This window comes from Arvicola amphibius, chromosome 3 (genome assembly GCF_903992535.2).
Source record: "Arvicola amphibius chromosome 3, mArvAmp1.2, whole genome shotgun sequence".
Taxonomy (NCBI): domain Eukaryota; kingdom Metazoa; phylum Chordata; class Mammalia; order Rodentia; family Cricetidae; genus Arvicola; species Arvicola amphibius.
The window spans coordinates 11953737-11974136 of record NC_052049.1 but is presented as its reverse complement, the minus strand read 5'-3'; the positions used below and the strand labels follow the sequence as shown (position 1 = coordinate 11974136).

Sequence of the window (20400 nt, the reverse complement as noted above, 5' to 3'; positions counted from 1 at the left end):
TGACCATGCCCAGCTTTTTATATAGGTGCTGGGAATTTGAACTGAGGTCCCCGTGCTTCCCAACCTCGTACGACTGTATTCCAATAAAACTTTATTTATATAAACAGGCTATACTTTGTTAGCCCCTGCTCTAACTAAAGTCACCGTCTCAACTGCATTTTAATCCTTAGATTGGATTTCTATTTTGGGCTACTCCCCAAATAGCTACTGTGGTGAAGTTCATTCAGGAATACCAGGAAATAAACTCTACTGTTGTGTAATGAATGCTTTGATGCTGCAGGAACACCCTATCCCCTTTCTGAACTTATGCAAGTGTGGCTAGCTAGGGCCTTAGCAGTCACTCTGTCCGACTCTGGCAGGCATGTGCTCTGTGACCCTCGAGGTAACGAATGGCATCTGTAAAACGGAGACAGCGGTGATGCCCATCGAATAGAATCCCTGAAATCGGTGCCTGGGCACCTAATCCTCGGGACGTGGTAGCTTTCATTCTGGCTGCCGTCGTGAATAGTGTTGATGTTAGTTTTGTGCCTCTTCCTCCTAAATGCAAACCAGTCCAGGTGCTGGAACAGAGGAGGGTCCACTTGACAGTGACCCACAGCGGATGGCCGTGGCACTCACAAGGTGTCGTTGTACACTTGATCTGGCCCATTAAGGAGAGAGACCACTGCAGTCTAGGAGAAGGGCCACAGAATTTGTCCCCCGGGACTCCGTACTCAGTGACACAGAGCTGCTTGAGCAGCCCTGTCCGCCCCTGGGGTGGGGGAGAGAAGAGAGAGAGATAAGAAAATTGCTTACATGTGCTGTGTTTTGGAAGTTGTAGAATAGCATTTACCAGATGGTCATCTCTAATATCACAAACTACAAACTGCACTTGTCGTTGTGGACGAGTGACTTGTGCAGAGGGGAGGAGGGGTGACCCACGCACAGGGAGATGTGGCAGCATCCGAGAGCATCTCCAGGGGGAAGGTGAGCTATTTGCTAGTTGAAAAGCAACTAGACTTATCTGTGGTGTGGAAAAATGTAGGTGTGTGTCCTTCGTGAAAAGGGGGATGGGAGCCCTGTTTCAAGGTCCTTGAATGGGAAGCTGCCCCCTTTGTCTTCATCGTATCCTCGGTTTTCCTTTCCCATCGCGACACCCGGGTTTGTGTGGCTCCAGAGAAAGCGAGCAGTTCCAAACTCAGGACAGGGTTTCCTGTGCCCCGGGACTATCTAACCTGTTCCCCTCGATGTGAGGAATTCCCCTGAGCTGTAACCTCCACGCTAGCTCACAGCTCCAGGTGGGCCTGTCTCTCACCTGTGGCTTTCTGTTCTTACCTGGGGAGACTGCCCACCCCGTCCGTCGTCCACGGAGGGAAATGAACTTCCACCTCTTTCCCCCCCGAGTGTGAAAATTAGCAAGAATGCAACAGCTGTATGAAACGCCTGTCAGCCCTGGAGAGATGATGGCAGCTGAAAACAGGAAAGCATGTGGCTGACTGAACCAGCTTTGGCTTTTGCCTGTCGGTGGCAGGAATAGCAAGATCAGGAAGACTATATTGGTGACCTCGAGTTTTAGCGTAACCTAACGTGCCTGTGGTATTGAATCTCTAAAGATATCAAAAGATAAGGATGGCTTGTGCCCACAGTTGAGGGGGATGGCCTTCTGTCTGTCCGACAGTGGTGGTCCGTGACCGCAGGACAGCAAGGGAGATGTTAGCACGACTGGGGTTCCTTGTTTGGCTTCTGTAGCCATTGGTGCTCTAGAGGTCTCCTGGATCTCCAGAGCCCGGACGCACTGTCCGTTGCATTTTTAGTAGTTGGGTCCCAAGCACCATCTAGGCTGGACCAGGCAGGGCTGGCTTGCCATGATTTCTACAGAGGCTGGCTTCCCTTGTGGCTGTGTGGGTGAGGCCTTTCATAAATCTTTTCAACTGATTAAAAATGTCATGTTTACATGATCTCATAAATTATCTCCAAAAGAGGAAGAAGTGATTCATTTTGGAAATAAATTATAATCCATTAATAGCACAGCCTAAGAGGACAGCTGAGTTGGTGAGGCGGGCGCTAGAGGGGAGGGCATTGGTCCAAGAGGGCAGCTCAGCTGAGAAGGTTCCTGACCTGGTAGCAGGAAGGTGTGGGTTCTGTCTCTAGAATCAGCTTAGAAAGCTGAGCCATGCTAGCACATACGTGTATTCTCAGCACTGGGGGAGGGGGAGGGGCTCCTTGGCTAGTCTGTATAGCCTAGCCAGTACACTGTAGGTCCAGAACACAAGTGAGTACACAGATGATAGACACACAGATAGATAGACAGACAAAAATTCCAAAGACAATAAACTCACTCAGTTTTCTTAGATTTACTAGGTACAGATGGAATCTTTCTTTACGGTAGGCAGATGACACATGCTGTGTTTGTGTGATGTGCTTGACCCAAGACTGGGTCACATTTGGAGACAATCCGCTCTAGAAGTGTACCCACATCTGTCTCTGGCCCCACTGTGAAGCCTTTTCTGGTCGTCTGCCCCACATTGCCGGGTCGCCTGATGTCCTTGTATGTAAATTCCTGGGGCAAATGCTTGCCTACTCCTTGTTTAACTGGTAAGTTGCTCTATCATCGGTCATTTGTTCCTGTCTAGGTATTTTACCTTCTTATTTCATTTTGAAGAAAAGATTTGTTTTCTTCTTTTTTTACATGTTCTAAGAAATGTTTCTACTTTGTGTCTTTTGTATTTGACTGAATTCCTTACGCTACCGTTAAGCATAAGTGACAACTATGTTTCATCCTGTTCTGGAATGCGAGCCTCCTCTTGCCTTCACTCCTTAGGTGTTTTTAAAAGCCTCTTGGCCTGCTGGGCCTTTACTGTCCTTTCTTTTCTTACTTTCTCACTGCCGGGGCTCAAACTTGGACCCATGATGGTGCTCGGCGAGTGTTACACTGACCTACATTCCCAGCATTCTGCTGCATCGCCTTTTCAGATAGGGTCTTACTGGGTAGCCCGGGCTGGTCCCCCTGCTCAAACTCCGAGTTATAGGCATAAACTACCATACCAGACTTTTATTTGTAGTTTTTATACTTGGATTTTGTTGTTTTGTTTTGCTTAGCTTTGAGACAAGGTCACACTTACTACAGCCCAAGCTGGCCTGGAATTCACCGTAAAGACCAGGCTGAATTTGAGTTTGTTTGATCTTCCGCGCCCCCCCCCCCTCCTCAGTAACTCTAACTCTCTAACTACACAAGCACACACCACAACCAGCCAACTCAGGCACCGCGTGACTCTTAACTACACAAGCACACACCACAACCAGCCAACTCAGGCACCGTGCGACTGACTTGCTGAAAACACACGTTTCAAATTTTTCACAGGTGCAGGCAGCTAAAATCTCCACTTGGACCACATTCACCATCCCAAAGAGAATCGCTCTTCTCCTTCCCACATGACCCCACTGGGTGGTCCCCAGCTCCCTGGTCAGTCCACTCCTGTTTCTGTAGAGTTCCCTCTGCTGGATGTTTCGTCTGAATTGAATCATAGAATGTGTGATCTTCTGTGATGGGCTCTTTCACTTAGCGTGACTGTGTTGTAATGTTAGTAGCACATTCCTTGTTCCTGAATAGAATATGTACAGTCAGCCCTTTGTATCCTTGAGTTCCTCGACTGTGGGTTTAGAAAATGGAGAGATGGCTCAACAGTTAGGAGCACTTGCAGAGGACCTGCGTTCAGGTACCTAAACCCATATAGATGGCTCACAACTGCTGTCCATTACTGTTCAGGGGATCCAGCACCCTCCTCTGGCCTCTGTGGGGACTGGCACGCAAGCACATGGTGCACATATACACATGCAGATAAAACACTCGTACACACAAAGTAAAATAAATAAATCTTTTTTTAAAAAAAAAAAGGTGGACAGTGCGTGAAGCATAAAACTTAGGGTTGTCCCTCTGGTATCCAGTCACATATGTACATGCACATACGTTCCTCATGCATGTGTGTATCTGCGCAGTCATGACCACACACAAAGATGTACCATTCCAGAATGTCTTTAAAGATAAGCTCATACGGAGACCTGTTGTCTGTATGACTAATTCCTTCTCTAGTGCAGTCTGGTTCTTTTCCCGCCCTTTCTCCTGAGCAGTCTCCCTGCACTCACTCCTGCTTTGCCTTTCATATGTGTCTTGCCTCCTGACCAGCCACAGGTACGGCCAGTTTTGCAGGAAGGGGCTGTCGATTTTCAAAGTGAGCCGAGCATCCGTGGCTGGTGCTTTCAGGCATCTCTGCAAAAGGTGCCACCGCTTCTGGTGTGCTGGGGTCAGGTGGCCGCTGGCCTTCCCATGGTGGGTGACTGCCTTGTTTTTAAGTGTTGTCCTGCCGACAAGGTTGTCCTTTGATCACACAAAGGTCCACACTCGGCCTCTCCTTTTGAACCCCATAACATTCCATCCTGAATGTTATGTCCCTGCTCATCCCTGCACCTGTCTCTGCCCCATGCGCAAACTAGAACACGGCAGGCGGGTTTTTGCCCACTCCTTTGTTTAGCTCCTCCTTCCATTACAGCCAACCTTCCTCTTCGACCCTTGTGACACCAAACTGGTACAAGTCCATGTGGTGCCTGAGGCTCTTTTTTTTTTTTTTTTTTTTTTTTCCGTGACAGGATTTCTCTGTGTACAGTCCTGGCTGTCCTAGCATTTACTCTGTAGACCCAGCTGACCTTGAACTCACTGAAATCCACCTGCCTCTGCCACCTGAGGGCTGGGATTACAGGCGCGTGTCACCACCACCCGGCTAACATTTCTTCCATCCCTTCCTCTGCCTTGGAAGGATAGGTACATCATTTAGGACCGAGCACTCAACAATCTCTTATCCTCAGCTATTTGACCAGTTATGACTTTATATTAACTGCTGCTCATTGATAGAAGGACCAAAGCTGAGGACAGCACTAATTGTTAAAAATTATCTAGAAGGCAGTTTGACAGCCTGACCACTTAGCCAAACAATGGTAGTAGCCCCCCTCCCCCCCTGCCCCATACCCATCCCCCCAGGGCCTTTGACCTCCCCAGCCTTGGGCCTTTGCATTCATAGTCAGGCATGAAATTTCCTCCTGAGAGCATAGCAATAATGCCACTAATGACCTGTAGGTTCATCTGGATGAGTAAGACCATTCTTGTCTTTCTGTTTGTGTTTGCTGCAGTGCAGTCTTAGACTCTCTGTTGTATTATGTGCGTGTGTGTGCCACCTGTGTGTATACGTCCTTTCTCCAGTGTGCGCATGTGGAGGTCAGAAGTTGACTTCGAGTATCTTCTATTGCCCTCGACCTTGTTTTTTTCCGATTACTTATTCATTTATGAAAGGGGCATACCTGTGGGTGGAATCCGTTCTCTTCTGCTGTGTGCGTTCCCTGGATCAAATCCCAGTGCAAGCACCTTTACTGGGCCAACTCGGGGACCCACCACCGCCTTATTTTTGAGACAAGACCTCTAACTGAAGCTGGCTTTCAACTAGACGGGCTAGCTACTGAGTTCTTAAGATCTGCCTGTATACGAAGCTCAGCATCGGGGGTCACAGAAGTGTCACTGTGCCCTGCTTTTATGGGGGTGTATCTTTGTCCATCTTCCCCAGTCAGTGGTGACACACATGGCACCCTTCCAAACGTCAGAAACCTTCAGGACAAAATTTAGCCCCCACTTGTGACTCTTCCACGAGCCCGAATGACAAAAATCTTGTAAATCTTGTACATAGTAGGTGTTTCATAACAGTGCACTTAGTGACTTCGCTGGGGCTGCAATTGCCTGGAGTTAGAAGGCTTCTTCCAAAAATCCAGTCTATTTGTTCCCATCAAAGCCTGGCTGTTAGAGCTCCGCAGGCAGTCTTTGTTGCGTGCAGCAGGGCCGGGAGAACTGGTTACCAGCGAGGACTAGCAAGCATTAGGCAGGCTTTGAAAAGCCAAATGCTTCTTGTCCAGCCTCCAGCTGTGACATCTTTGAAAGTTAAATTCACCAGAAAAGGAAGTTGCCACTGAAAAGAGAAGCACCAATGGAAAGCCTGGGCTACCCCCTCGTGACCACCGTAGGCGGGTTGCCCAGGGCGACAATCGGCCTATAGAGCCCCCTTCCCCTGGTTAAATTACTGGGAAGGGGCTAAGGCACAATGGCTGTGGGAGTCTGCAGAAAGCCACAGCTCCCGGCGTCCCTCACTTCCCTCGCAGCGCTGTATCGAATCCTAGAACCACACCACACTAATTAGCCTGGAGTGGAAAGGGTTGTCATGGTGACCGAGCACTTTTTTTTTTAAAGCCCAGGAATGGTGTTCATTATTGTTCCAAGTCTTTAGCTGTGGGGAAAAGGTCAGGGTGGCAGCCGTTTTCCGTATGAAGTTTGGCCTGAGAGCCTAGCAGAAGGTGGAATGTCCCTCGGAGACACAAGAAGATGGTGAGTGCTGATCCGGGTTCAGAGGGGCGGCCCCTGGAGGCCTATCTTTTTGAACGCTTTAATAACGTGGGTGCCAGGCTAAGGAATTATGTGCAGGAAGGAGAAGGTGACAGGGCCAGTATGTGGGTCAGGGACAGCGATAACTGGAGGAGGAGTACTAATTCTCACTTCTTGGAACCTCAGATGATGCCAGTTAAAAGTTTCTCCGCTTCCACTGAATTTATTAATTAACAAAATTGAAGGTGTCTGATAGTCTATAAATACTTCACCTTGTAAATGCACTCTGTACTATTATTCTTCGTAGATCATTGCTGCTCAGGTTCTGTTTCTAAATCTGTCAAGCTAGAAGTGTCACAGCCAAATGCTACTTACCCTCACACTCCCAACTTTAACCCAGAGCTACAGCATAAAGTGTGTCACGGTGATTTGAATTTCAGAGCCTTTTGCTTTTCTTCCTTTTCTAAAGAAAGTTCAAATGCAGAGACTAAAAATCCGAGTCGCTGGTCCCTGGCTGCTTGCCCTAATTTGTTGGCTACACTCTGTTAGAATACTGCTAAGTAAAGACAACCTGACCACAGTGTTTGTGTAAGGCATTCTTGAGAGGAGCCTGCCTGCAGGAGATGGGGGCAGCTGTTCCATCAGAGGGATTTGCAGTGTGTGTGTGTGTGTGTGTGTGCGCGCGCGCGCGCGCGCACACGCGCTTTTGTTGCCGTTTTAATTTTAGTTTTTGAAGCTGCAGAATACCTGGCTTTAAGCCTACTTTTGTGTTCATGACTAATTGTGTTTTTTTAAGGGTTAGAGAGGAAACTACTTTGTGTTTTTTGGCCTTTTCCACAGTATGGCTGTTTTTTGGTTCTTTTATTAGACTTCTATAGAATAGCAGCATACAAGTTAATTAAAGGGACTAGGGGCCTGGGTTGGAAGAATGGATCACCGTCCAAAAAGCTGCAAGTGGGAAGTGACCCGCTTTGCTTTCCCCTGAAAAAACGATTGTTCCAGCGGCAGAGCCAGCTGGCAGCTGTGCAGACGGGAGAGCAGACACCCGAGGAGGTGCCTTGGCTGGCTTCCTGTCTCATCTCTGTGTCCTTGGGATCACTCTGGGGGAACTCGCAATCAGTGAGGTATTGGCCTCTCCGTGTGTGTGTGTGTGTGTGTGTGTGTGTGTGTGTGTGTGTGTGTGTGTGCCTGCACGTGAGTGTGTATGTGTGTGAGAGAGAATCTCTGTCCTGTGTGTTCCTTATTGATTACTGTATTTTTTTTTCAGCTAAGAAAATCTCTCGCAATCTTTAAATAGAAGTTTAATAAGCAGAGCTATATTCGGAACTGTATTTACATAACGCCGTGAACTTTAAAACAGTGACAGGTCAACTTTGAGGTGTATTTGTGACATGATCAAGTGTTTGAACATGGATATTGATATTTTAAGGGATCGATGGTATCGTTCAAGATGTAGTAACAGTATGGTAGTTATGTTAAACTGTCGTATATATGCTTAACATTTTACTAATGAGATTAAACTGGCAAAGGTATGAGGGGGACAGTAAGCAGGCTGGTGGGCGCAGCAGGCTTGGCTGGGACTGGGGAAGTTGGTGATGAATCCACAGGCATTCATTTTCTGTTGTGTATTTTGTGTCGGTTCAAAATTACAGTGTGTATATGCACACGAAACAGCAGTGAGGGTGGCCTTGTGAGCACTGTGTCATCATCTAACGATCCCATGTCATCCCATTGTTCACGGTTTAGATGCCAGACCAGTTTGATCAGGCGGTGGTGTTAAACCAGCTGCGCTACTCTGGGATGCTGGAGACTGTGAGGATTCGAAAAGCGGGATATGCTGTCCGGAGACCCTTTCAGGATTTTTACAAAAGGCAAGAAGGAGCTAAATGGAGACTCCCTTTCCTCTCACCTGCCCCATCTCTCTCTTCAGAAGGGGTAGGAGAGAGCAAAAGGTAACACCATGCGCCCTCTCCCGCAGATACAAAGTGCTGATGCGGAGCCTGGCCCTGCCTGAGGACATCCGAGGGAAATGCACTGTGCTCCTGCAGCTCTACGATGCCTCCAACAGCGAGTGGCAACTGGGGAAGACCAAGGTAGAGTGGCTGGAATCTCTGCCACGCCTGTCCCGGGGACTAGTGATGTCCACGAGGTGTAGCGTCCCCAGACACTGCTCGGTGGTTGTTACTAACATCCTGATGTGGTGTGTGTGTGTGTGTGTGCCACAGGCGCGTGCATGCACACATACCAGGTAGTCAGGAATGCTGATTAAATGAGACCTTTGCATTGTGAATCTGCAAGGCAATCCCAGCACCTCGGAAGTGAAGCCCCAAGGCCTTCCAGCTCTAATTTGAATGCCATGTGTCATCCTCGCCGCCACAGCAGCTATTGTGTGGGAGACCAGCAGAGAGCATGAAACCCTTTGGGTTGCCAAAGCCTCAGCCAAGAACAAGAAAAGTAAAACCCACATTCTGCCTTGCTGCTGGAGCAGAGGTCCTTAACCCCTTATTCCAGATGAGAGCTGGTACCTTTACTGAGAGAAAGCCCTCATGTCTGCATCTTTTCAAAACTGAGGGATACTAATGCTAAAGACCTATATGAGATGCAGTTAACTTGACCAGCATTAGATTAACGAGACCCTTAACCAAAATGAGCCTGGAAGGACCTGTAGTTTTTTATTCATTCCTGAACCTGGTGTGTTTGTAACCCCTGAACCAATATGCTTCTTTTCCAGCTTCAAACTTGGTAATCAGAATTACCAAGCTTCAGTTCAAGCTGGAGGGGGCTTGAACTGAACTCAGAACTTCATCCATGCTATCTACTAGTCTCTCATTGCCACTAAACTACGTTCCTAGATCTCAGAATTTCTTCCGTACCCTCCTTAAAAAAAAAAAAATCTATGCCAGGCAGTTGTGGCGCACGCCTTTAATCCCAGCTCTTGGGAGGCAGATGCTGGCGGACCTCTCTGAGTTTGAGGCCAGCCTGGTCTACAAGAGCTAGCCAGGACAGGCTCCAAATCCTGTCTCGAAAAAAAATTACTTTGTTTTTAGTTGTTTGTATGTATGGGTGTGTGCCTGTGAGCACAAGTGCCCATGGAGGCCAGAAGATGTGGGATCCCCTGGGACTGGGAGTTATGGGTAATTGTGATCCACCTGATCACATTGGAAGAACAGCAAGTGTTCTTAACCACTGGGCCATCTCTCCAGTGCCCAGAGCTGCCTTCTGGGTGTCAGTACTTTTCTATATGTGTAAACTTTTGAAGCCAAGATATTCTGGTGGCAATTGCTTCGCAGGCACGGAGAGAAGGTGGCTTTCCACAAGATAGCAGAATTATAATGTTTCCAGGTCTCCTGAATTCACCCCTCGGTGTCTCCTCTTTCTGTGCCGATCTCTGTGTCTCTTGTTACTCAGATTCAGTCCAGGACCAATGCTGGTCTGTGAGCTAGTGTGCCCTGGCGACAATGACCTAAGTAAGACATTAGGAACTTTGGTGGCCATCTGACCGTCCCTTCATGGCTGTTGACTGTAGTAATAACAACAGAAGGTGGGACTTGACTTTCTGTCTGCCCCTTTTTGTTTTTCTTGTCATATACCCATATTGGATTTTAGAATGTATTGGTCTGTGGCAGGTGAGCCATGTAAAACACACTGGCCTGAAAAGCCTTATTGTGGGAGTTTGCAACAGACGGCAATAAAGGAACGGGTGCTGTCCCCAGAAGACAACCCTGACTTGGAGATGTCTCCTTCTGCAACCGTGTTATTTTCCCCTGACACATGCCTCCCTCGTGGGCAGGTCTTCCTTCGGGAATCCTTGGAGCAGAAACTGGAGAAAAGGCGGGAAGAGGAGATTAACCGCGCAGCCATGGTGATCCGAGCGCACATCTTGGGCTACTTGGCGCGGTAAGAACCCAGAGGAGGGGCATGAAGCTCTAGGAGGGCTGTGACCCCCAGTGGAGTGGTTTGTGGGAGGGGAGAGGTACCCGACATCAGATAAGTGGCCACAGCAGCAACCCAGTAAGACTAACCTGGGCAGAGCGCACTTAGAAGCCTCACGCTTGGCTCTGCGGCATATCCTGAAGCCCCTGGGAGTGTGGCAGTGTCCTTTGGCACTGCTACCTGAGGGTGTCTGTCTCTTATTGGAGACACTAGGGCTTGCAAGCATTTCAGATTCTGGAGTCTTCTTGTTGGAGTATCTGCCTAGTCTCTACTGATTGACAGTCAGAAACAAAAATACTCCAGAATCTAAATACTTTTTTTACTGTGTGAAACATTGACCCCCTTCCATATTTGTTCATATATGATAAGCATACATTCTGCCTATCAGCTATATCAATCATCCCTAGCCCCAGAAATCGGAAAATCTCTTGATTTCATTTTATTTTTTTATCTTTTTAAAATATTTATTTATTTATTATACGATATTCTGTCTGTGTGTATGCCTGAAGGCCAGAAGAGGGCACCAGACCTCATTACAGATGGTTGTGAGCCACCATGTGGTTGCTGGGAATTGAACTCAGGACCTTTGGAAGAGTGGGCAATGCTCTTAACCGCTGAGCCATCTCTTCAGCCCTTAATTTCATTTTATGTGTATGGGTTTGTTGCCTGTATGTGTGTCATTGTACTATGTGCCTGCGGGTGGTTGTGAGCTGCTGTGTGGGTGCTGGGAATTGAACCCTGGTCCTCTGGAAGAGCAGCCTGTGCTCTTAAGCATTGAACCATCTCTCCAGCGCTTGAATCTAAAATTTTCTAAGCTTCCTATTAGCATTCAAGAAATTGCAGATTTGAGGTTTGGGGATGAAGAATTCTCAACTTGCATCGCCTTGTCTAGAGACCTTTTCTCTCACTGCTCCTTTCATGGATATTTAATTTTGCTGTTTTGTGAGAAAATCTTACTATGGGTCGTGGTTGGTTTGGAACTCACAGTGTTGGTCAGCTTGGCCTCATGCCCAAGTGCTAAAGCCACCTGCCTTTAATCCCAGCAGAGGCAGATGGATCTCTGTGAGTTCAAGGCCAGCCTGGTCTATAGAGCTAGTTCCAGGGACAGCCAGGGCTACACAGAGAGACCCTGTCTGAAAATAACCAAAATCACCACCAACAAAAGCCATCTGCTACCAACTCTGCCTCATGGTCATTTGGTCGGGTGTACTCTGCAGGCCACAAGAAGCCCTTGCTATTCCATTTCATGTGGTAGCATTTTGTTTTCTTGCCTTCACATGAACAGCAAAACATACAGGATCTCCTTTGGCTGTGTTCACCCAGCCTGTGGCAGACTGCTCAAAGTTGTTCTTCTGGTTACTTGTTAATTTAGCCGAGATAATGATAGGATTCAAGCTTTCTTTTGTTTATTATCATTCTTTTGTTTTTCTTCTGTTTTGTTTGGGCCTAAACTTCCTCCTCTGCCTGCCAGTCTCCATAATGAGAATTCGGGCCCAAATCTGAGTGCTTTCCTTTTGTCTTGTCCTATCTCATTCACAGGAAACAGTATAGAAAAGTCCTCTGCGGTGTGGTGATGATACAGAAGAACTACAGAGCCTTCCTCATGAGGAAGCGATTTTTGCTCTTGAGAAAGGCAGCCATTGTCTTCCAGAAGCAACTCAGAGGACAGCTGGCTCGCCGGGTTTACAGACAGCTGCTGGCTGAGAAGCAGGAGCGGGAGGAAAGGAAGAGGCAGGAAGAGAAGAAGCGAGAGGAAGAAGAAAGGTACGTGCTTGCTTGGGTGAGACATAAGGGGACCCTGGGAATGTCACCCCTCTTGGGTGTCAGGAATTCCCAGGGGACTCGGAGAACTCGTGTGAAACAATAGTTCTTGACAGCCCAGAAGACTCAGGTCTGTGAACAGTTCTCTTTATACACAGAATAAGTGTGCCCGTGTGTGTGTGTGTGTGTGTGTGTGTGTGTGTGTGTGTATGCAGCACACAAACAAGCATACATGTAGGTGCGTGATGTGGAGGGCAGATGTTGAAGTCAGGGGCCTTCCTCAGTTTCTCTCTGCTACCACTGAACCGGAAGCTTACCAATCTGGAAAGGCTGACTGACCAGTGTGTTCCATGGGGCTCATCGTTTCTGTTTCCTCCAACACTGGAATTACAAATATGTACCGCTATGCTATGCTTGGCTCTTTGCATGGGTGCAGAGGATCTGAACGGAGGCCCTCATGCTTGCACAGTGAGGACCTTACAGACTGAGCTGTCTACTCAGCCCTCTTCCTGTTTTTCCGAGCACATAGCTCAGCAGTCGAGTGCCTGCCTTGTATCCAAGCACCGCCACCGCCCCCCCGCAAAAAAAGTTAGTCCCATTGAAAAACAATTTCAGAGATGTTGGTTTTCACCAGCTGTTTTTCTTTTCCTATTTTTAGAGAGCGAGAGAGAGCACAAAGAGAAGCTGAGCTGCTCCGCGCCCAGCAGGTAAGGACCAGGGCTACATCTGAGGCTCTTTATGTACTTCCTTCCTGCGTCAACCCTTGACACTGGGGTTTAGAATGGAAGTCAAGTGGGAGGTAGTGGGATTACAGAGAGCTGGGGAGATGCTGCTAGTACACTGTCCCGCCCCTCCCTCCCAGTGGTGCAGGGTTTAGAGAGTGCTTGAAATTTTAGTGGGAATAGTAAGGTCTCTCTGTAGTAAGGTACTGCCCTGGCAGTGCCCTGGGGATGCCATCACATTCTGTGCCATTTCCAAGGCTTGGTTTCTTCTGAGGCCCCTCCGTGACCCAGTGGCCACCTCACTGTGTCCTTACACCATGCTTGGTCCTTGATGTGTGTCTCCTGGTGTCTGTCCCACTCTCACCTTTCACAAGGACACCATTCAGATTGGATACAGGCTCACCTCATTGACCCCTCGTCATTTTAACTTAATCACCTAATTAAAAGCCCGTGATCCAACTACAGCCATATCCTGGGTGTTATGGATAGGACTTCAGCACATCATTTGGGTGGGACCATAGTTCGATGTGTGTGAAAGGAAGAAGGTGCTTATTCTAAAACCCACCTTCCCCCATGTCCAGGAGGAGGAAGTGAGGAGGCAGCAAGAACTTGAAGCCTTGCAGAAGAGCCAGAGGGAAGCGGAGCTGACCCGGGAGCTGGAAAAGCAGAGGGAGAACAAACAGGTGGAGGAGATCCTCCGTCTGGAGAAGGAAATCGAGGACCTGCAGCGCATGAAAGAGCAGCAGGAGCTGTCCTTGACCGAGGCCTCCCTGCAGAAGCTGCAGCAGCTGCGGGATGAGGAACTGAGGAGGCTGGAGGATGAGGCCTGCCGTGCTGCCCAGGAGTTCCTGGAGTCCCTCAACTTCGACGAGATCGATGAGTGCGTCCGCAACATCGAGCGCTCCCTGTCCGTGGGGAGCGAGATTTCAGGCGAGCTCAATGAACTCACAGAGACAGCCAGCGGTGAGAAGCCAAACTTCAACTTCAGCCAGCCCTACCCTGAGGAGGAGGTGGACGAAGGTTTCGAGGCTGACGACGATGCCTTCAAGGACTCGCCCAACCCCAGTGAGCATGGCCACTCTGACCAGCGAACCAGCGGCATCAGGACCAGCGACGACTCCTCGGAGGAGGACCCTTACATGAACTACACGGTGGTGCCCACCAGCCCCAGTGCCGACAGCACGGTGCTGCTTGCTCCGTCCGTGCAGGACTCTGCCAGCCTGCACAACTCCTCCAGTGGGGAGTCTACCTACTGTATGCCCCAAAACAACGGGGACCTGCCCTCCCCCGATGGCGACTACGACTATGACCAGGACGATTACGAGGATGGGGCCATCACCTCCGGCAGCAGCGTGACTTTCTCCAACTCCTATGGGAGCCAGTGGTCCCCAGACTACAGGTATTCTGTGGGCACCTACAACAGTTCTGGAGCGTACCGGTTCAGCTCAGAAGGGGCCCAGTCCTCGGTGAGTATCTGTCCTCTTGTCACTGAGAGTGGAAGTATTCCACCATCTACCACATTGCCGCCTCAAGACAGACCCCTAAAGATGTCAGTTGTGTTCTTAGAGATACTCTTCAACTCCTTTCTCTTTCCAAATGGGGTCGATGCAGAGCCCAGAACTGACCTTCATCCAAGCCATGAGAAAACTGGCATCTTAAATAAGGCTTAGCTTGGCCTTTCTACAGACATACCGGGCTTAAACTGGCCCCAGAGTCCCTTGTATTGAAGAATTTCCTACCATAACTTAAGAGTCCATACTAAACAGTGTATTTCTTATAATCTTGATAAGGGAGGGATGTTCTTTTCATGTTCTGGGTTTTTCTTTTTAATTTTTTTTAAAGTTTTCTTTGGTTTTTTTCTTTTTGTTATGTCTTTACTTTCTCAGACTAGGCTATGTTTTTGGTATAAAAACTTAAAGAAGAGCCAGGCGGTGGTGGCACACACCTTTAATCCCAGCACTTGGGAGGCAGAGGCAGGCGGATCTCTGAGTTCGAGGCCAGCCTGGTCTACAAGAGCTAGTTCCAGGACAGGCTCTAGAAACTACAGGGAAACCCTGTCTCGAAAAAACCAAAAAAAAAAAAAAAAAACTTAAAGAAGAGTAACTCTTGCATGGCTCTATTAAAATGATACCCTTAAGTATCCTCCCCCACACCCCTGTTTTCAGAGACAGGGCTTCTCTGTATAACAGCTGTAGCTGTCCAGGTACTAGCTCTTGTAGACCAGGCTGGCCTCAAACTCAGAGATCCGCCTGCCTCTGCCTCCCGAGTGCTGGGATTAAAGGCATGCACCACCACCTCCCGGCTAAACATCTTTTTAGCGTTGGAGCCTTCGAGTTGAGGTCAGTTTGTATTGTAGGTATGAGGTCAGCTCACGGCTTGACCCTAAGGTCTGAGTACTCTGTAATTCTGAATTCCTCAGATGGCCCCCATAACTGTGGTGGCCTGGAGCGGGAGCGCGCCCCAGTTTTGTTTCTGTTTAGCCAGCGGGTGTTTTCATCGCTTGCTTCCCACCCCTGCTCACTGCCGCTTCTCCTTCTCTGTCTCCTGGTCCAGTTCGAAGACAGCGAAGAGGACTTTGACTCCAGGTTCGACACAGACGATGAGCTCTCCTACCGGCGAGACTCTGTGTACAGCTGCGTCAGTCTGCCCTATTTCCACAGCTTTCTGTACATGAAAGGTACAGCCCGCAGCCCCCACAGCCCTCACCTCATGACGGGTCACTTAGGTGAATGAAGAACCCTGGGTCATGTTGGGGCAATGTGGCTGCCCCTGCCTCATGGATGTGGCCTTGACTCCTCTGAACTGGTTCCGGGTAATAGGTCAGAGTTTGTGAGCGTGCCGCGTCCGTTCATCCTCCCGCTCCCCACCTGTCTTGTGTCACCTCTTCCTCACTCACACTCAAGCAGGTGTGAACTTGGTCACTGCTGGAAGGCACTGGGACCGAGTCTCATGACAACTCCACTCTGCATCTCTCTATACACACAAGACCTGGAAGGAGGTGTTGTCTGCAGTGGGGACATAGCCTGCTCACACCTGCTGCACAATGAGATTCTGGGCATCTCTTCCAGTTGCTGTTCGATATCAAATGTGCCGCACTTAAATATTAAGCATCAAAAAACCTGGAGGCACCTGCCACTTAGGAATTGTTTTAATTCAGGTCTTAGGTTTTTGCTTGGATCATGTGTGGTGCTGGGTCCTCACAGGGAGTCAAGCACAGTGAGAAACCAGTCGTCAGTAGGATTGGCTGGCAGATTAATGTAGATGGATTGTTTCTTGTAGGGTCCTAGGCTAGGGGTGGTGGGGAGCGGGGAGTAGAGCACGGAGCCTCGGGGTAATAACAGAAGCACTCATCCAGTGATGCCATCCCTGATTCCTCCTGATTTCACTATCAGCAAGGATTTTGTTATTTCCAGCCCTTTTCTACCCTGCCCGCTCACACATGCACACAGTTCATGTGTGTCTGCCTGCTTGCCTGCCTTTTCTAAAACAAGAATCCAATGACCATGTTCAGTTATTTCAGTTTTCACTGTGAGCCAAATATCTGCAAAATGCTCAAAAATTTCCTGCTGGGTTTAGCTTGGGGAAGACTTTTCTGTTGTCTGAAGTCACTGTTTGGAAAGATGAATGCTGGGAAATTCCTAAGACACTTAGCACTCAGTGAGTGTTGACCAAGCAGGAAAGTCTCAAGGCCTGAGTGCATGGTGGACACAGCAGGGAGTCTCCTAGGGCCCAATCCTAAACAAAGAGCTGTAGGAAACTAGTCACACCCAGGAGAGGAGCTGACCTCTCCAGGGAAGAGCCTCCCTGTTGGTTATCCAATGCCAAGTGGTCACCCCGAAATCATACATCCAGGCATGTGTTCTGAGCAGACAAGCAGCTGCAGGGAGGCCCGTGCAGCGACTACTATTGACTAAGATTTATCACTTAAAGATAAAGCAACAACAGAACAGCCTTGTGCTGTGGTTTCCTCTGGGCTTGTTTTGAACGATGAAGATTAAAGTCACAAATCAGAACAACCATCATGCTTCATCGTGAGAGTCCTCGGCAGGTTTGCGCGGAGGAACAGCTCTGTCTTGGCTTAGTCACTGGTGGTCTCAGCCAGCTGAGTGGAGAACTTCCACAGTCTAAGGAGGGAGAGTGGGTGTTTTCATGAGGGGAGGGGCTCTCTCGGCTCTCCATTCGCTCCAGGAAAGGGTCTGTTAGATGTGTTTCCTGACTGAAGAGGAATACATTGTTTGGGCTTTAAGTCTCCGTGTTATGTGTCCCTTGCTTTGCTTACGGTTTGATCAAAAGAAGATAGCATGAACCGTTTTATAGTGAGGGATCGAAGTAAGTTGTGTTCTCCCATGTGCCGTTGTGAAAGACTTCTGAGTGTGGCTAGTAAGATGCCCGTTGCATATCTGTGAGTGAACCTGGCTGCCAAGGTCCCCTCACCCTAGGAAAGATAACCATGTATGTATTCTCGTTACGTTACCTCAGTTAGAGAACGTTTCCCGCCAGGTGTGCGGGTATACAGTGCTATTTCATCCCCTCAGAGGGCTGAAGCAGGAGGGCAGCACTGGCATCGGAATGAAACCCTATCTCAAAATAAAGATTGAAAAATGGAGTGGGCTGGAGTGGAATATACCAGCTTGCTTAGCATGCATAGGTCCCTGGGATAGACCCCAGTCCCACAGAACAAGAACCTAAGGAAAGAAGGCAGGTAGGCTAGATCCAGTTCCGCCTGCCCTTTCTCTCTTTCCTATTCTGACGCACGTCCTTCTCCACGCCTGCTTGTTTGTGATAGTCTCAGCCTTTTTCCTTTCACCTATAATCCATCTTCAGATGATGATGTTTTTCTATGAGAAGATACATTGCCCAAAACACAGTATTTTCATAGTCTCTAGATTGAGACTCCATCACAAGTTCTAGAACTGACAATGCTTGCTCCTACATCTGCCAAGTAAGGACAGATTAACTTCTCTGGGTCAGTTGGAGGCAACCATGGTCTATATCTGTGGAGAAGGTTCTTCCGCATGCCTGAGAAATCATTCCTGGGTATTTGATCAGTCACGGACTACGTTTATGTGAACTATGCTTAAGGAGATTTCTCAGTTAACTGAGGAGGAACAACATTCTAGGATGGCCCGTCTTTGCTGGATCATCTATCCACTAGACAGAAACCAGAAGCCCCTCCTCCACTCTGGAAGGGTCTATGAGTGCCTGTCATCTGAGGCAAGGCTCAGAATGGGCTATGGGTTTTGTCGCTTGGTTTTATTGACTCTGTAACCCTTTCCCTGCCCCTTCCTGGGGGAACAGGTGGCTTAATGAACTCCTGGAAGCGCCGCTGGTGCGTCCTCAAGGATGAGACCTTCCTGTGGTTCCGCTCCAAGCAGGAAGCCCTCAAGCAAGGCTGGCTACACAAGAAAGGCGGAGGCTCCTCCACGCTGTCCAGGAGGAACTGGAAGCGGCGCTGGTTTGTCCTGCGCCAGTCCAAACTGATGTACTTTGAAAACGACAGCGAGGAGAAGCTCAAGGGCACCGTGGAAGTCCGGACAGCCAAGTATGTTCCTGCAGCCTGGCTTCTAGATTATACTGATGGGCACATGTTTTCATTTTTGAAAGAGAGAGAGAGAGTGTGTGTGTGTGTGTGTGTGTGTGTGTGTGTGTGTGTGTGTGTGTGTGTGTGCACGCATGCTCATGCACATGTGTATATGGAAACCAGACATCAGTGTGGGGTGCCATTCCTCAGAAGCTTTCCTTTAGAGATAGTCTGTCATTTGGGCCTGGAGCTTGCCAAGTGGGTTGGGCTGGCTGGCCAGCAAGCCCTAGGGATTCTCCTGTCTCTGCCTCCCTAATTCTGAGATTGCTAATGTGTGCCAGTGCGCTCAGTTCCCAGTCCCCACACCCCCACCAATTAGCCAGGAAAAGGAAATACTGTTAAATAACAAGGCGACACAGAAATACTGTCAAGGTGAGGCTGTCTTATGGGATTTATAGGAAAGATAGGCTGTACTTAGGGTGTAATGTGGCAGTTCTCTATTTCGGTTGACACATTTTAGTTATGTAGCGTTTGTGTGTATCCCTTCCCAGAATGCACTAGATTTTAATCATATGCACGCCCAATTATACACAGGCATAAAGAGGTAAATAGGAGATTCTCCCTGAATGTTCTCTTATAGGACACAGTTTGCTTGACTGTATGTGGACCCAAAATTACTTCAGGCCTGATGGGCTCTTTTTCCCTTGTCCCCAGCTGTAACTGGGGTGCAGCTGACAAGAAACTAAACTGTTCACATTTGATGGTAGCTAAGGGAAGGAGAAATTTATTCCATTCTTTAGAGTAGGGTATGCATGTAGTTAGATGCAGGTAGGGTTCCTGAGTTTCCAGTAGGTTGCTAGGGTTGGGGTTAATGTCTGTAAGCGGTGTGTGTGAATAACACATGCAGGTGAGGGTCCTCAGCTACCAAGGGTGTTGGCAGAATTGGTTTTGAACTATACCCTCCTACCCATCACACCCAGATATTTTAAGTGGGTTCTGGGGCTTGAACCTAGGTCCTTGAGCTTGCATAGCAAGTATTTCTCCCCAGCCCACGAGTTCTCTGCAGCAGTTGGCCAGCATAGGTTCTCAGACAGACTTAACAATTCACTTTAGTGGGTTAAATTGTGAAAGAACTAGGAAACGAGGTAATCTGTGAATCATTTATTTATTTATTTGAGGTTGAATTACACCTAGATGTTGATTTTCACTTGGAAGATAGACCCTTGAGCATATATACATATATACATACATACAGACAGACAGACACACACACACACACACACACACACACACATATATATATATATATATATATATATATATATATATGTTCGACTGAAAATGTAGTGATGTGTATACAGAGAAAGTTGATTTGAATAAAGCCCAGTTATAATACACATCTCTAAACTCAGCCCTGGGGAGGCTTAGGTAGGAAAATCGAATTTGAGGCCCAGCCTGGACTACTAGAGAGTCTGGGAGCAGCCTGACCTATATGGTAAGACCCGATCTCAGTAAACTAGGAAAGAATAAAGCCATGTGTGTGAGGTGATTGGTTGAGAGCCCTCCTGCGGGTCAGCTCGCCCCTTCTATTTCTTCCTCACTCTGGCTGCCAGCCAACAGATAAATGGAGAGCTGATTGACAGGTATGTTTTGAAATGAATCGTTTATCGTCTATCCGTGATATGCTTACTAACCCCCCACTGTTGGGAGCAGTGAGATCCCGGATCCTGAATTTCTTGTAATCCCCTGATGTGAGTGCCTACAGCTGCTCTGAGCACGAGACCTTCAGGAGTTCCTGATGGCAGGAGAGTGGTTTCTGGTGGGTTTGGCTGGGGCGTGGCTATCTCTATATAATCTGCCCCTGAACACAATAAAGGGGGCATTCTTGGAGAATTCAAGGATGACCCATGTCGTTGTCTCTCTGTCTGTATGTGTTTGTGTATTTTAACCTCCAGCCCCTTGCCCGAATCTCGCAAACTGAGTGCCAGCGCATAGAGCGCAGACACGGGGGCACGGTGTGCGGCACCCCACCTGTGGTTCCCCTCAGTAGAAGAACTGAACTGGAATTT

General features: G+C 48.4%; 1 protein-coding gene across 1 annotated transcript in view; it reads left to right on the top strand.

Annotated features, from left to right (window-relative positions):
* Myo10 (myosin X) overlaps positions 1-20400 on the top strand; it is a 201753-nt gene that overhangs the window by 156745 nt on the left and 24608 nt on the right. The window contains exons 20-27 of the mRNA XM_038321829.2: positions 8141-8265; positions 8373-8487; positions 10185-10291; positions 11867-12091; positions 12747-12795; positions 13392-14276; positions 15364-15487; positions 18109-18352. Of these exons, the coding sequence (XP_038177757.1) occupies positions 8141-8265; positions 8373-8487; positions 10185-10291; positions 11867-12091; positions 12747-12795; positions 13392-14276; positions 15364-15487; positions 18109-18352 (1874 nt within the window). The remainder of the gene's footprint in view (positions 1-8140; positions 8266-8372; positions 8488-10184; positions 10292-11866; positions 12092-12746; positions 12796-13391; positions 14277-15363; positions 15488-18108; positions 18353-20400) is intronic.